Here is a 17,460-nt window from a genome sequence, read left to right as displayed (position 1 = left end):
ACATGATTTTTATCCTTGATTCTGTTATGTGCTAAATTACGCTTACTGATTTGCATATGTTGAACCGTCCTTGTATCCCTGGAATGAAACCAACTTGATCTTGGTGTGATCTTTTTAAATGTGCAGTTGAACTCAATTATATTGAGGATTTTTGCATTAAGGATAGGGATATGCTTTCTTTTTATGTTGTGTGCTTACCTGGTTTCGGTATTTGGTATCAGGCTAATAAAGGCTTCATAGAATGAGTTCAGAAGTTTCCTTCTCCTTCTAATTTATAGCATAGTTTGAGGATCACTGGTGTTCTTTAAAGGTCTGGTAAAATTCCACAGTTAATCCCAACTAGTCCTAAATTTTTATTTGATTGGAGACTTTTTTATGACTGCCTCAATCTCACTGTTAGTTATTGTTCTGTTTAGGTTTTTTTTTTTTATCTCTTCTTGGTTCAATTTTGGTAGGTCATATGTGTCTAGAAATTTGTCTGTTCTAAATTTTCCAATTTATTATAAGTTTTCAAAATAATTCCTAATGATTCTTTAGATTTCAGTGGTTTTAGTTCTAATATCTCTTTTTTCACCTCTAATTTTTTAAATTTGGGTCTTTTCCCCTTTTTCTGGCTAGTTTGGCTAAGGGTTGCTCAATCTTGTTTATCTTTTTGAAGAACCAGCTTGTTTCATTGATCCTTTGTATTATTTTTTAGTCTCCATTTCATTAATTTCAGCACTGATCTGTTACTTCTTTCCCTCTACTTGTTTTGGTTTTGGGTTGTTCTTATTTTTCTAAGACCTTGAGATACACCATTAAGTTATTTAGGATCTCTGTAATTTTTTTAAATGTAAGTACTTATAACTGTAAACTTCCCACTTAGAACTGCATTTGCTCTATACCAATGAACTAATACTTGATGTAAGAGGCATTCCTAGTTGGGTTGTAGCTTTAAAAATATGAAATAAACTATGCTGATATCTAAAGCAATAGCAACCTGATCCTAAAGGGATAAATACTATAGCTTAATTTTAAAAAGCTGTATCTAATGACTATCACAGGATGGAAGATACATGTTGGCCCACAGATAAATATTCTAGTCTACTCTGTTTTTTGTTAATTTTTTCAAATCCATGCTAAAAAAAGGGAAGCATTATAAAATTCATTCTCCTCTCAGACTGAGAGGAAGTCACAACAAATTGAACTGAGAAAACTCAAAATGAAAGTAACAGAAACACAAAATGTCATTTATTTTTTTCTAAAGCACAAAGGAGCTCATTCAGCATAATAACAATAAGCACATCATACAAATACTGATGGAAAATGTCCCATGAGTACATATGCATATATATATATTCTTAAGAGCAGCAATCAGGATTTTAACCACATAAGGTGGTTTTCATTAAAGAATGCTTTCTGACAGACTTTTGAGTGGGAAATGGACAGGTAAATCCCTGCCACGTAACAGATGAGCTAAGATGATGTTTGTTACCTAAGTCACTTGAACTCTGTGGACTGTAAAAGCCCTCTGAGCATTTACATTTAATTTCATCATTGGCCTTTCTGACTTTTTCATTTCATTAAATTTAGACTAGATTCTCAGACTAATGCCTCAATTCCCCATCTCTTATGCCCTAAGTCTGTTGGAGGGGAAGGAAAGTGAACCTGGATGTGAAAATGTGCATGGTGATCAGTGCCAAGTTTTTCTAACAGTGTCTTTCCATCTGTGTACTTCTTTTTGGTTTTCATACACTTCTTTAATGCCTTTAATTTTTAGAGACATTACAAAGTGGGAGATCCAAAGTCATGCCTAAAGTAGCTAGTAGATTTGAAATTGTACACATCTCTTTTAAATCTTAAACACAAACGAAAATACCTTTAAAATTCACATTAGCCCCTACAATTTAAAAGTAATTTCAAGTCATTGCCCATGAGACACTTCTAAGTCCATCTTTTAATAACTCAAGGCACTCCTTTTAAACATGTCAATGTTTCCAGCAGAAGCATTTACTTAAAAAATGGACAATGAACTGATGTTCAATAGCTCCAGAAGCATCCAGTTCTGAGTATCTTCCATGTATAGCACAAAGTAGAATTGATACAATGTGCTTTCCAGCTTTCCTTTAAAGCATTCCATATGTCTGGTTCTGAGGTGAAAAGCTTAAAAACAGGAAGAGTCTGATAGAGTGAAGATTTAAAACACATTGCTAGATCTCACAGGATTATGTTTTCTCTGTAAGATTTCATAGAATTGCCAGAAGGGCTACTCAAGAGCACACTTCAAAGTCAGCCAACCATGAAGGAGAGCTTCCCTACCATTTCTTTTTAATAGGATTCAATACTCAACACATTAACTTAGAAATACCCCCTTTTGAGCATGAAGGGAGCTTGATCCTCTTGCATTCTAAATCTTTGACAATTCAATTGGAGAAGCAGCTGGGAGAATAAACAAAGGAGTAGAATTTCCTAGGTCCTAGGCGATGACTAGGATGACCTCTATGTCCTATCCTCTTATTTCGCATGTTTCCCTCTCTTGAAAATCTGATTTACCTTGGCTGATTAGCCTATGTATGGTTCTGGTTGCAATAATATTTTGCAAATATATGACATATATGACTTTTGAATATGACTTTACTTTTTAAAATGATTTCCATAGAAAATTCTAGGGAAATGAGGCAAACGGTGTGGGTTGGGAAAAGGGATGATAAGATTTTAATGCTTTCTTTCCTGTCAGAGAGCAAACCACTCAAACATAAAGTGATAAATAGGATTGGCTTTGAATAGTGCCTCTCTACAATTCAGAAAGTCAACCCACATTAGGCAAAGGCAACATTTCAAAGTGCAGAACATTTGGCCCCAGGTATGGCTGATGCCTGTAGTACTGAAAAAAGCCTATGTAACATTCAGAAACACTGCACTTGAAGAAATAAAACACACATGTCATAAGGGATGCAAAGAGATCAAAGTACATGAAAACATTTCAACGAACTACTCCATTTTTACTAGAAAGAATATTCAGGTATTAACATACTATTGGGACTAAAATGAATGTTTGACAGAATGATGGTATATGGCCATTATTCCTGCTTCTGATACTACACTTATTTATATTACTGCATGTGAATCCTAAATCTAAATGAAAACTGATGCTCAACATCAAAATATATACCCTTAAGGAAGGTAAAATTGTAGGATCTTGCAAAATGCTGGAAGCAGCTATTGGCTAGTAGAGGCTCTTACACATCACATCTAAGCTCCTCGCCTACTCATTTGGGTTAGACACTCTGTAACCAAGTTCCTTTGGCAGGGGTCAAAAGATAGAGCAAGAAAGATTTACCAGCACTATAGAGAAATGGGGAGAAGTTTGGCAGATAATCTTTCACATGGCTCAGGAATTAGAAATACTGGAAGTACAGACTTAGAATGGAAACTGGATTTACTCAGTTGTTTAATATCCCACAAAACAAGTTCTATTGTTTTTTTCAAAAAGTTAAGACCAAATATTTTTCAATCTTTAGATGTAGTGTATATAGAATCAAATCTAAAAATGTTTCTACTGGAAAAAAACTAAGTAAATTACTGCTGAATTAGCATGAATATGTGAAAATTGTATTTACAGTACAGGACAGGAAATGTGCTCTTAATTCTGCAAATATGGAATTAACTGTATTATATACAGTTTTCCACTATATGGTTAAATTAAGGAGTCACACCTAAACCCTAGGAATGAATGTTGTGATATATTAAGGAAATCTAGTCCCTGTCCTTGTTCATTTATAGTATTTAGAATAAATTAAGAAAAACATAAGACTTAAATAAGACTCATCTCAATGCTTACTATATAGTTATCATAAGGTAATAATTTGGTTTTAGCTCTTGGTTATAAGAAAGGGCATTATAGTAGTTAGGAAGCATGGAATACCCCTTAACAGTAAACTGTTTAATGTTCTTAGATATCTAGTAGTGATTGAGTCCTGTTAATATAAACATTAAAGGGACATGTATGCATTTTTCATTATCCTAAAGTTCTAATGTTTGGAAAAATTTTTAGGAATGAAACAGATAATTGGATAAAACTGGAGAATAGAATGTTTTCAATATACAGGGCTTAAAGATTTTTAAATATTTTTAATAGGATTTGTCTCCCATTTTAAAGTTCTAGCAGATTGATATGTGTGTACAAAACTTCCAGCAACTATGGCATAGTGTTGTGTAAAATAGGCCATTGCAAAGGAACATGTCCTGTTAGTAACCGCACTTATACGACACCCAGTATTTGCCACAGTTTATGAAGACTGCAATATACACAATGGTCACTGGGATTGTTTCTCTTCTAATAAAATGGAAGCAATTATAACATCACAGTTATAAATTAAGACAATTTTAAAGTACACAAAATTACAACTATTTATACCATGAGTAATATTTCTAAGAGACATTAAATCTTTAATACTCCTTTCAAACACTTTAAAGCACAGAACTATACTTTAAAAAAAAGTGTGGCATTCAATTTCTGACATTCATCCCAAAAGAAGGCAACGCATAACAATAACACATCTCTGATTAAGTGCAAATTTCCAAAACACAAGGTCAATCTAGAAACACACTTTTATATTTAGTAAATTCTCATTTTAAATTAGTATGCTCAGTATACAATTTACAAAACAATCTGAAGTGATTTTCCAACAATTGTTCACAGTCTAACTTCTGCTCCCTCATAAAAATATACTTACTGGTTCATATTTGGTTCCCTAAGTTTCACACTTATTAACTTAAAATGTCTAACTGTATAGAAATATCTTTTCTTTCTACATCTCCCTATGTGAAAAAGATTTTACTTCAATCTCACAATAAGCACTCCACCAGAAACAACATTCCCATGTGCTTAATCTTGTAGTAAATCTGAACAACTCAAAAACAGATTTTCATGAAATTATGAAATCTCCCAACTAGAGTTGAAAATTAGTGCACTTCCTTCAAACAATTTACCAAGTGAATACTGTAACTAGACACAGAAAGAGACAGCCATCCAAAGAACATGGTACTATTTTTGACTTTCGAACTGTGCCTGGGCACAAGGGAGATGAGAACCATGTTGCCCCAGGAGAACTTCATAGATGCCCAAGGGTCTTACACTGAGCTGGAAAATGGAACCACCTGCTTTCCACCCACATAAATCTCTTCAATATTTCGATCATCTCCTGGAAGAAAAACCAAAGCATCATTCACAAAGTGCTTTTCTGTCAATAATTATTTTAATTGTCATTGAGAGAAATTTAAAACAAAACACTTCTAAGTGAGGAAACAAACAAAAAAAATCTGGCTTTTTTTTCTGTCCCAAGTTGTTTGTAATCTGGTCAAGATGACATGATCAACAGAAAATGCCATAGCTCACCTGAGGGGTCTGAATTCTGCACCTGAGGCAGAAATCACATCAAGTTGGATTGACTCCCCCTTATCATTTTCTTTTCGGCTGGAATGGTTAATTTCATTTTCAATTCCAGTTAGAAAAACAATATTTTTTTATTCTCCAGAATCATACTTGGAATGTTGAGATGAACAGTTTGCAAAACCTGAGCTCTACAGGAAATAACACATGTGTTTCTCCCATCTCACATTCACTCAGCACCAAGCTCACTCAATGGAAGGAGAGGCTGAGTGGAATCTCCTGCACTATTTATTGCTTCTCTTTGTTAGGGAGTAGATTGAATGGGAGTATGCTGGAAACACATGTGGTGAGCCTACTATCTATTTATCATACATACACAGGGTAGGGCAGGCTGGGGTACAGAATGAGTGTAAGAGAATTGGAGAAGCTCTCTTCTCCTTTGGCCTTTCATTTCTCAGCTTGGGATTTATGACTCTTCTTGAAGTAAATACATTTCAAATACTACCTTTAAATATTGTGCCATAAACAGGCCTGATGGTGAGGACTGTTAAAATCCAAGCAAATTAATACACATAGAGTTTAATATACAATACAAACATACAGAGAGCCATGACCAAGAAAAAGACAAAGATTTTATTTAACACAGAGACACAGGTCTACCTACCTAGATAGAGGAATTTCTGGATAACAGCCTAAAATGGAAAACAAAAGTAATAAGAAATAACATTTTATGCATTTAGAAAAGGAAACAGTGAGTGGCAAAATCCAGAAATTGAAATTTATTTCTCTGTGACAAAACCTATGTCTGTTAATTAAAAAGAAATGGTCTTTTCAAAACGAAAAAAAGAATCAAAAGCAAACAAATCAGAAATACAACCCATTAGCCATTAACAAATATTTACTCATTGGTATTCAACCTTGAACTCTTCAGAGGAAAAGTATTATGTAAATTAAAGAATCCAAATATTTCAAGAGGTGTATGATATAATAAAAATGACTAGATGAATGGTATTAAGTTCTATTATCGGAAATTCATTCTAATAAATGAGTAAAAGAATAAGAGTATGAAATTACCCCAAAATCAAAGCCAGGAAGGTAATTCTAACCCTCTTCTCACCTTTGTAGTCTGAAGCACATCATAAAACCTAGGATTTTCTGATTTTCCCCTGAGCAGACCATAAGACTTTCCTCCAAAGGGTGCCCTCACTACACTCAGAGGAAAGGAGCATCCTTATCTCTGAATGAAGACAAAGGGTTATAGAGAAGACTGAACATTATTGTGTTGCTAAGTAACCTCCAGTTTGGTATCATAAAATAATACTCTTTTCTCTATCACATTTCTCTACCACATTCTTCATCAAACCTATTATAAAACTATTTAGGTTTGCCCACTTTGGGGTCTTTGTTTCTTTAGGAAGGCTCTTGTGGCACATAAAACTTAGACTAAGTAAATCTGTATACTTTTTCTTAGCCCTGAACCCAAGATCATAGAGGGAAAGTATTTTTTCCTCCCCTACAATAATAAATGGCACAAACTTCAAATAACCTAGCATTTTTCTTTTAAAACCTCAATATGACATATTTATTATAACATTTACTCTCATAAGTGAATCAATTTATAAATGGTGATAATTCTTTTAAAAAACTATCATAATCAATCATGTCTTAGTTTATTTTATTCATAGGAAAAAGTTTTATTTATTTATTTAATTAGTTAGTTAGTTAGTTTTGAGACAGTATCTCTTTAAATAGCATAAGCTAGTCTAGACCAGATCTCACTATCCTCCTGCCTCAGCCTCCCTAGTGCTAGTTTGTATTACAGATGTGTACCACTATACCTGTCTTGAAAGAGATTTTATAATAAGAAGAACAAAACTCATTTTCTTATAAATTAACAAAATCATTGTGATCAAGAGCCAAGCCTCTGGTGGTCAGAAAGTCCTGGGTTTGAATCCAAACTCTAATTACTTATAATTAGCCATGCGTCCTCAGGTGATAACCTAAGTTCTCCTAAACCTCACTGCCTTGTTAACATAGCAATATTAATAGTATTTATCTCTCTGGGACTTGTTCTGACTATTAAGCAAAGCATGAAAGAAAGTGCTTAATTCCATACCTACCTAGCACATAGCAAGTATTCAATAGGAGCCACCTATATTATGGCTGCTTATAGACAAACATACCCAAATACACAAACATTCAAAATATAATATTTTATTAATACAATTATTCTTAATATTGCTGTCATAAAATGGTAATAATGATCAAAGGGGTCTAAGCTGCTCTTTAAGATTTTGCTGTATTCTGCTGGGTATTGAGGGGGGGAGAGAGGGAGGGGGCGGAGTGGGTGGTAAGGGAGGGGGTGGGGGCAGGGGGGAGAAATGAACCAAGCCTTGTATGCACATATGAATAATAAAAGAAAAATGAAAAAAAAAAGAAACTTAAAAAAAAAAAGATTTTGCTGCATTCCAAAACAATTTTTCAGTTTCTGTTTTCTACAAGGAAGTGATTGTGGCTTCTTCATGAAATAAATGCCTTTTGATTCACTATCTTTACGTACCTCAGAAATATCACCAACAAAATCGCCATAAAATAGGTCAATGGGAGAGTCAGATGCTTTGGGGTTGATCAGAAGGGCATCAAATTCCTTGCCCACTTCAAAGTTTCCAATCTCACTATCCAGCCCCAGGGCTACAGAGGGGAACAAGTGAAGACACAGTCAGCATTGCAAGCCACCCAACCATGTGAATGTCCTGGCTTGCAAGGACAGAATCTGCCAACATATAACTAGAAGAAAGATTAGTATCTTAATAGTGAGGCAGAAAAGTGCTCTCATTCCAATAGGTCACGAGACTTCTACTTACAGAAAGTAGAATAAGCAAAGGAAAGAAAATCTGAGAATAAAAACAATTCCCTTCACCATGATCGTTAATTCTGATGGTATCTCTCTTTCAACTCTATCAGTGCACTTCATAGCCAGCTGGTCTATGCACTTACCATTCTAAGAAGCATACTTGACATAATACCTATTTCCTTTATCTCCCTTCTTCTCCCCTCAAGACTCCAACTCCTTGCCTTGCCTTTTTGTTTCATGAAATAGCTGACAAGATTTATTTTCATGGCAGTGAAATGAACCTCAAATAAATAAAAAATAATCATCTATTTGCATATTTGCCAAATCAGGCATATACATCATGAATTCTTTAGTTTAAATTCTTTTGAATAGGAAAAAAAAAACTCACTTCTCAAAGTGAGCAGGTCCTCATAACTCAAGAATTCCAGTGATTCTGAAAGCAGACTACTCCCTTTGTAACCTGAAAGATTGTCTAATTGCCTAAAAAGATTGGTTTTCTAAAATAGGGAATAGGTCAGTAATGTCTATTGATTTGGTCCATCTCACAGCTATAATTTATGTCCCATGATTATTGATGATCAGGAAGAACATCTCTCATTTTTATGATTAGAAGATGGAAGCTATTGGATCTGAATCTTCATAAAGCCTGCAACCTGAGCAAAGTGCACAATGAAGTCATAAAAAGTAAGGTTAGCTCAGGTGCAGCATTATTTATTTCAATTTTTTACATGTGTTTGGTGCATTCTATCACTGTCAGGATATTGTCAAATGTGAAAATACTGAATTGATTTTTCCCTGCTGGGTAATATCTGATACATTATATTTCTATGCATAGGTATCCAGATGACTTGGCAATTCTCAAAGCACTGACTTAGAAATCTTGCTTGCTCTTAAAAGATTATTTGAAGGGCAATTCTTTTATTCTCAGAAAAGAAGAATTTTTATCTAAAGAATTCTCATAGCAAGAGAGGGGTGTGAAAATAATTAGAAATGTTAAAAAGCAGTTAGGTGATCTCCTAATTGTGGGGGAAGGACTGCATGTGATAGAAAAGCACTAGAATTTTTTTTCCTCCACTGATTACACTCTATTTCTTCTTTGCCCTGACAAAGAAGCATGATAAGTCTGAGGTTTTAATGGCTACATTCAACATAAAATTGTTATGTGCTGAATAGGCCTGATAATGAGGTACATTTCCAGAGTCCAGGCAAGTTTGATGATGTATTTTAACTAAATAGGCTCTTCATGAGATCCCAAAGAGTTCAGGAATGAACGAAACTGAAAAAGACACAATTTCCTTCAATGAATTTATAAATCAATATAAATTCAGATTATTGCAGATGGACTCAGATGGGCTGTTAAGCAACTCAAATGCATTTCAGGAAATGTAGTTTTGTTGCCTTTGGAGCAAAACTCCAAAGATGGTTTATGCATATCTTGATCTTGAGAGTGAGTGCAAAGCTATGGCAGAGCTGGGAAAATGCCACATTTTAACGAGGAATTCATTCATTTCCTATCACTCAGACTACCATGGTAGAGATAGAAGCTAAAAAGAAGAAATTCCCTAAGAGTAAGCCCGATGACCTAGAAATAGAGATTTCCAAGCTACACTGCAAGGTAGAAATGATTTGGTTGGCATCCCATGGCAGCTTGATCAGAAACAGGATCCTGGTGGAGCAAATCACAGAGAGCCTAGAATAAAAAAAGCACTATTTAAATTCAACTTGTTTGAACCATGCAAATAGATGGCAGAACAACTCAAACCAAACTCAGATGTGCAAATACAATGGTGGTGTTGGTAAGTGGGGGGGGTCACAATTAAAAGAATGGGTGACTTGAAACTTGAAATTATGGAAAATGATACCATAAGGCTTAGGGTAATGCAAAGAATATAACCATTACTTCTTTTTATGGTGCTTGTTGTAAGCCAGAACATTCAAAGAAGATCTGAGAAGTTGTTAACAGGATACTCCTGGCCTTGATCATCCTCCATTTCTAAGATTCAGAGTATCTACCATAAATCTACATCTGCTTATCTGTGTCTGTATAGTTTAATTTCTCACTTGCCAACCTATGGTTTTATGCTTTTGTACTATCATTCATTCATATTATACTATATCTCTAAAATAAAGCAATGCTATTATAATTTTCATTTTTCCTTAAAAATGCAGTTATGCTTGAGAACTGAGGAAAGCTGATAAAAAATAGTTGCATGTCAACCAATTGCATTTTTAGATCATTCTAAATTACTTGAGTAATTAGCATACACAAATATATAAACCAAACACATGGACTAGCCAAGGATTTGTACAGGTAGTTATCATAGTGGGGACAGAAGGTAGGAATATACACTCTAGCATTACACTTTCTGGATTCAAATTATGGCACATTATAGCTTGACAGTCATGTAAATGTCACTGTTTCCTTCTTTGTGAAATGGAAGTAATAACAGTGATTGTGAGGATTCAATAGCAACATGACACATAAAGTGCATTGCATAGTACCTTATCACATGGCAAGGGCTCAGTAAATCTTGGCTGCCTCTTTTACTATTAGGCTTATACCCCAGACCAATAAAGAGTAAATGCCTTACTTAATGGAAAAATAGAATGCATTAGACTAATACAAATACCCATTAATTAATATCATTGTGATCAAACATCTATTCTGCCAAAAACAGTGAATCAATTTAAAGAATGATTTCTCCACCACATAACTTAAGATATGCTTTGCTGGCTAAGTTTTGGGCATGTTATGTGACAGTCATTAATGTGGTATTGCCCCAAATCCAGTACCATTCAATCTGAGTCCAAGGACACAGATTGGCATGGTTGTACTTGTGAAATAAAATAGTCATTACCTTGGCTTCCTCCAAGAGTGGCTAGTCTGAAGACTTCTTTGATGGTGAGGCTTTTCTCATTTACCTTATTAATTAAAAGGATATTGGAAACCATCACTGCTCTTCTGATTGCATCAAGCATTGAATATGAATAACCACCAGCCACATCTACAGTAGGCAAAATAAAGCACAAAGATTAACTTTATGAGAATAAATGGAATAATAGGATGTAAGTTGTTTTGTTGTTGTTTTTAGTGATAAATGTTCCATCTTAATACACTTAAAGAAAAACTCTTATCTATAAATACAACAGCTACAGACCATTTAAAAGAATCCAGAGCCTATCATTAGTATCAAAATGTATTCCTGTATAAGTTCTTAGGGCTGCTGCAACAAATTACCACAAAATTTGTGGCTTAGCAGCAGAAATTTCTTCTTTTACAGTTTCAGAAGTCAGAAGTCTGAAATCAAAGTGTGAGCAAACCTATTCTCCCTACAAAAACTCAAGGGAAGAATTTTTTCCTTGCTTCTAGTTTCCAGTATCTTCTGTAGTTTCTTGGCTATGTCAGTGTAACTCCAATCTCTGCCTCTATCTTCAAATAGTCTTCTTCCCTCTGTGTCTTTATGTGAAACAGGATTGGATTTAGGACCTACCCTATTTCAGAATGATTTCATCTTGAGATTCTTACCTCAATTATATCTACAAGAACCATTATCCCACATTTATAGGTCATGATAGATATATTTGAGGGCCACAATTCAACCAAATATAATACCCAATTGGTAAATAAAGCTAAGGAGAAGAGTCTCTGAGTATTCCTTGAACTCTCACAGAAATTGTTGAAATATGCCGACATAGTTGTGAACTTAATTCAGATACCATAATATGTGATTTAAAATAAGCTTGCAGTTTTATACTCTAAGAACTTGTTCTAACTTCATTCTAATCCAAATGAGAACTTTAGGAAATTAAAAAGTCATTTAGTTATGGTAATTTTTCAGAAAGCTTTAGTACAAACTATATTTTAGGAATTAGTATAATAAAAACTGCTGATGCAGACAACTTTATACATTGGTTATCATCATTCTATGAGGGATATGATTTTTAGTGATTTAAATAAAGTACCTGGTAGTAATTAAATTAAAATACTACCTTTGAAAGGAACAAATGTAGAAGTTATTAAATGAGTTTGATAAATGTCAAGTAAGTGGGCAAGTTTTATTAAAGTAAAATACATTTATAGCTAATAAAATACACCTCATATTTCAAACGTTCCTTCAGTCATTTCTGGGTAGACATCTATAATTGTTAGTACTTGTATATATTGCAAAGATCAAAAGTAATTACCTATTTAATAGTAATTATAGATTGCAGCTCAATTTTATGTTCAACTGTCTTACTCGTCCTTAGGTAAACTTGTACAGATTTTTTTTTTTTTTTAGAAAATGCTTTTCTTTAGCTAGAAGAGTATAGACAGAGTATCGCTCAGTTCCCTGAAAAGTTTTATTACTTGTTAGCTATCCATTAAACCTTTGTTTTTGTATATTTGTTGCATGCTAATTAAAAAAGTAAATTAATTATAAAAGAAAATACCTAATAGTCACAAATCAGAATTCAATTGTTATTCTATGTCAAGAATTATTCCAAGAATATCACATATGCTTACTTAATCCTCAGCACAACCATATGAGGTATTATTATCAACTCCATCTTAGAGACAAAAGCACCAAAGCACAGTGACAAGGTAACTTACAACTCAGTCAAGGTAAGTTGCCTCACCAGCTAGTGGGAGACCTAGAATTGGAGCCCAGGTTCTTAACATTCACAAATCTCCACTCCAAACTAACCTGATCTCCAATCAAACCTGATTATTTGTCTTGGAAACTTTTCTACAGACAGATCTTTTGGGGCACATTTATAAAGTTGCTGAATCACAGTCAATAAGGAATAAACTCAGGAATCTATATTTTTTAAATTTATGGATAAAAACTTTATATATTTATGGTTTGCAGTGTGAATCTTGTTTTGTTTTTTCAGGCTGGAGATTGAACTCAGGGCCCCATGAATGCTAGGTAAGCACTTTATCACATGTAAACATAGAAAAACAAAACTAATGCAGTTAGGGTCCGGTGAATGTAAAGATTTAAAATGCTGTTATTAAAAAAGGTTTTTATAGGACTGGAGGTGTAGCTCAAATGGTAAAGTGCCTGCTTTGCAGAGCACAAAGCCCTGAGTTCAAACCCCAGTCCCACCAAAAAAAAAAAAAAAGGTTTTTATAAAATATCACAGAAAGTAATATTTTCCTTAATACCTATTAAAAAAATAACCCTGTAGAAAGAATAAGAATATATTTGGAAACAATGGAATGTAATTTAGTGGAAAAATTTTGAAAGATGCCTTAATATGTTGTTCACTTAATCATCCTATGTTCTTCAGGTTACCTATGTAATGCTAATGAAAGAACTTCCAACTGAGGAATAATATTATATGATTCAAAAAATCAATCCTGGGCCACACAAATCAGGGCATTTATTCAGAATCTGTGATGGTTAATTGTAGATAATGACATGACTGAATTAAAGGCTACCTATAGGATAGGCAGAGCATCTTTGAGGGTGTTTCCAGAGGAGATTGGTGTGAGTCTGGGTGGACTAAGTGGGGAAGATATGTCCTCAACATAGGAAAACAACAATATGGGGGCCCAGACACTGCAGAAACAGAGAAATGGTGAATTGATCTCTTTTTCCTGAAACAGGGACACACTCTTCTACTATCCTCTGACATTAGGACTCCAGGCTTTCCAGCTTTTGGACCTTAAGACTTATCTCAATGGCCTCCTAGGGTTCTCAGGCCTTTGGCTTTGGACTAAGAGCTGCACCATTAGTGTTTCTGGTTCCAAGGTCTTCTGATTTAGACAGAACCATGCTGTCCACATCCTAGTCCCTCCAGCTGCAAGCAACCTGTCGTAGGACTTCTCATATCCATAACTATGTGAGCCAACTTCCCTAATAAATCCCATCTCCTTTATTTACATTTATATATCTGCATATGTATATTTCTATACATACTATTAGTTTTGTCTCTCTGAATAACCCTTATCACAGGACCATTTTGTAAGAGCCAAGCTTTTATGCCAGGACTTTCTATTGTGGCAGTAACTTGTCCTACTTAGGTGACTTTCTGCTCTTTCTGTAATATATTTATTGTAGGTGGAATTCCTGCTTTATCTATAGCAAGAAGCAGTGTGGTAAAGTGGAAAGAAAAGTAATAAGTATTCACATTCTTAACTGTAGATGTGAAACTTTTGTTTTGTAGACCTTTGTTCAGTAACTTAATACTAGTGATCCTCAATTTTCTCAGAAATATCACCTACCTTGCCAGTTGCTGAAATTTTTAAATTACATAACCCAAGTGCTGCAAAATGAAAACTGGAGGGTAGAAATTGCATGAAGGAGGAAAACAAATTCATTCTCCCAAAGAAATCTCTTCTTCAACTCAGTCCTCTCCCGCCACTACTATCATTGGTTTGTCAGAGTCAACATAAGGACTCTTAGTTACAAGAAGACCCGAAAGAAACCATATAAAGGCAAACACTTGAACCATAAAATAATGGAATGATAAAAGGAAATGACTTTATATGTATGTGTTAATTTCTTATGCATTCCTTCAGTTAGTCAATGTTTACAGAGCACCTTCTATGTATTTGATTTGTTTAAGTACTCATAAGTAAAACTTACAGGTTCCCCACATGATCTAAATACCTCCTGCAGAAGAAAGAAAAGAGGCATATAAACAAACACATAGTAATGATAAAGTATGCTCAGTTGAGTGATAGGGAAAGCAGAAATGGAGGGCCCATTTTGATAGGATGGTCAAGGAAGACCTGTTTAAGGTGATGACATTGAAACTAATACAGGAATGAGAAGAACTCGGTTGTATAAAGAGAATCACAAAGGGAATGTTAGACAGAGAAACAATGCACAAAGATGCACAGAAGTGATTTATAGAGGGGATTGCCATATACTCAGTGTAGGGAGCTGAGAGAATAGTGAGAGACGAGACAGGGAACCACACAGATTTGTGGGCCTGGTAACAAAGCTTCACATTCCAAATCTCCCTGAAGAGTGCTCATGCGGGTGAAATGATCAGATTTTGGGGATTCTTTTGAAGACAAGAATGTATTAGAAGGGCCAAGGATTGATATGAGACCAACTAGGAGGCTGGTGTGGTAGTTCTCCAAGAAAAGATGTCAGCTTGGGCAGGTGGTGACAGATAATGTGGGAAAGGAGAATGGCTTCCAAAGGGGTGAAGGAGTTATGAGGCTGGATATTGTGCTGGCTTGGATGTGAGGGAAAGGGGTGGGAGAACAAGGTCACAAAAATGATGCTATATTTGATAGTTGGAGAATTCAAAGGAAGAGTCAGGGTGGACACAAAAATCTGTGAGTACATGCGTAGATGTGAAGAATGGTTGAAGATAGTATCTCCTAAGAAAAAAGTGTAGAGTAAAAAGAAGACAATGCCTAAAACTGAGCCTTGGAAAAACTTTTTTTTGAATAGCCAACAACAGTACAACAAGCATTCAGAGGAGAGAAAAAAGAGCTGGCATAAGAAGAAAAAGGGAAATCAGAACAAAATGGTTTCGTTGACTCCAATATAAGATCATTGGGACCTACAAGAAAGTAGTCAGCCATGGCAAACATTGCAAAGACCTCCAGTGTAATAATGACAGAACTGCATGTTTTGGAGATGGCAGCAAAGATCATGGTGACTAATGGTCACAGAAGAAAGGACAAGGGCAGTTGCCATGGGAGGGTGGGGCAAGAATCTAGACTGATGTGGGTGGAGGAATGGAAGACAAGTCTCCAAGTGGTGGCAGCTTAGGTACCCACACTTGGCAGAAGTTATGCTGTGAAGGGAAGCAGACATGAGCAGGAGCTGACGGGGAGGATGTCTAAATAAGGTTACATATCTTTGCTTAAAAATCAGAAGACAGTTAAGATATCTGTGTGTTGGTAGGAATGATCAAGCATGTAGGCAATATTGATGGTGCAGGAAAGTCAGTGGCCAAGGAATTAATTTATTGAATATTGTGTACTCTTTCTGGGAGATAGTATACAAAACACTTCTATGCACATTTTGGTATTTTGCTCTGATTGCAGAAAGGGCTTTTCTTTTCTTTTTTTAAAGCTGTAGTAGAAAAAGAAGAGAAAGTGTCAGCTGATGCACAAAGGCATGTGAATTTGGTGGTGGGAAATTGAAGGAAGGATTTCTGATTGTTTCTGTTTCTGTAACAACTTATGAGATGAGACCATGAGCTAAAAGTAAGTAGGGTATAACTTGAGGTGGAAAGTTTAAGGAGAAATAAGAAAAGGCTGTCTAATAAGAAGACATATACTTTAGAGAAATATAATCATTTCTATTGCCAGTAATCAGGGTCATTTGAGATTTGACAGTAAACATTTACAACAAAACCCTACTGAAGGGTTTTCTTTAGCAACTTTCAGATGCTCAGCTATAGGCTCTGGGAAGAGGAATCATTGAGAAAATAATGGGCTGGGCTTTTGCAAAGTGAACACAAAGAAAAGGAGAGGGATATGAGAAGTGAGATGTTTCCAAGGGAATAATTATAATGGTGCACGCTGGCATCTAAAGGGTTAAATTAGAGAGGAATAATGGATTTTGAGAAGGCATGGAATCACTGGATTGGAGTCCACAAGGAGATCAAAGTCCTGTTGCTTGGTGAGTAATGAAACAATCAATTTAGGAGGGGAGTCATTGTTGCTAAGGGAGACACGGGCTCACGTAGGTTGTTAGTTTAAATCAATTTGTATATCTTGCTTATGTAAATTTGTTCTACACATTTAAACTATTTCAAGATTACTTTTTTGGGGTTATCACTGTTTGCTTTGCATTTATATTTTCTTCACATTTTAGGAGGTATCCTATTTTTATAATTTTGCAAGTAGTTATAGTTAATATAAATTAAACATTCCAAATCCAAAAATCTGAAATTACAAATGCTCCAAAACCTGGTACCACCACAAATGGAAAGTTTCATACCTGACCTCATGTGAGATGCTGTGGTCAAAAAACAGACATGCTGAAAATATTACATAAAATTATACATACAACTTTTATGTGTAAGTTGTATATGAATCAAATGAATTTTGTATTTAGGCTTTTGTGTTCCTTCCCTAAGATATTTCATTACAAATATGCAAATATTCCAAAATCAAAAAAGAAAATCCAAATCACAAATACTTCTGGTACCAAACATTTTGGATCAGAGTTGCTCAAACTGTATTTTTATTTTCATATTGTGAAGTCAAAAGCAGAATATGATGTGTAACTCCCTTTTTTTCTAAAACAAAAAGGGTTATACACTTAGAATTTTA

At 34.8% G+C, this 17,460-nt stretch overlaps 1 protein-coding gene across 6 annotated transcripts in view; it reads right to left on the bottom strand.

The window, feature by feature from the left end:
• Positions 1-1,202: 1,202 nt before the first annotated feature.
• Gda (guanine deaminase) overlaps positions 1,203-17,460 on the bottom strand; it is a 92,562-nt gene continuing 76,304 nt past the window's right edge. For 5 of the 6 annotated variants that reach the window (XM_020161410.2, XM_074052042.1, XM_074052040.1 and 2 more), the window contains 4 exons: positions 11,084-11,230; positions 7,932-8,062; positions 6,036-6,063; positions 1,203-5,183 (listed from right to left, as the gene is read on the bottom strand). In XM_020161410.2, coding sequence (XP_020016999.1) covers positions 5,113-5,183; positions 6,036-6,063; positions 7,932-8,062; positions 11,084-11,230 — 377 coding nt within the window. In that variant the 3' untranslated portion in view covers positions 1,203-5,112. Of the gene's footprint in view, positions 5,184-6,035; positions 6,064-7,930; positions 8,063-9,807; positions 9,916-11,083; positions 11,231-17,460 lie in introns of those variants that run through there. The other variant, XR_012440473.1, reaches the window with a different exon arrangement.

This window comes from Castor canadensis, chromosome 13 (assembly GCF_047511655.1).
Source record: "Castor canadensis chromosome 13, mCasCan1.hap1v2, whole genome shotgun sequence".
In the NCBI taxonomy this organism is placed as follows: Eukaryota; Metazoa; Chordata; class Mammalia; order Rodentia; family Castoridae; genus Castor; species Castor canadensis.
The sequence above is the reverse complement of the archived record's forward strand: the minus strand, read 5'-3'. Positions and strand labels throughout refer to the sequence as shown.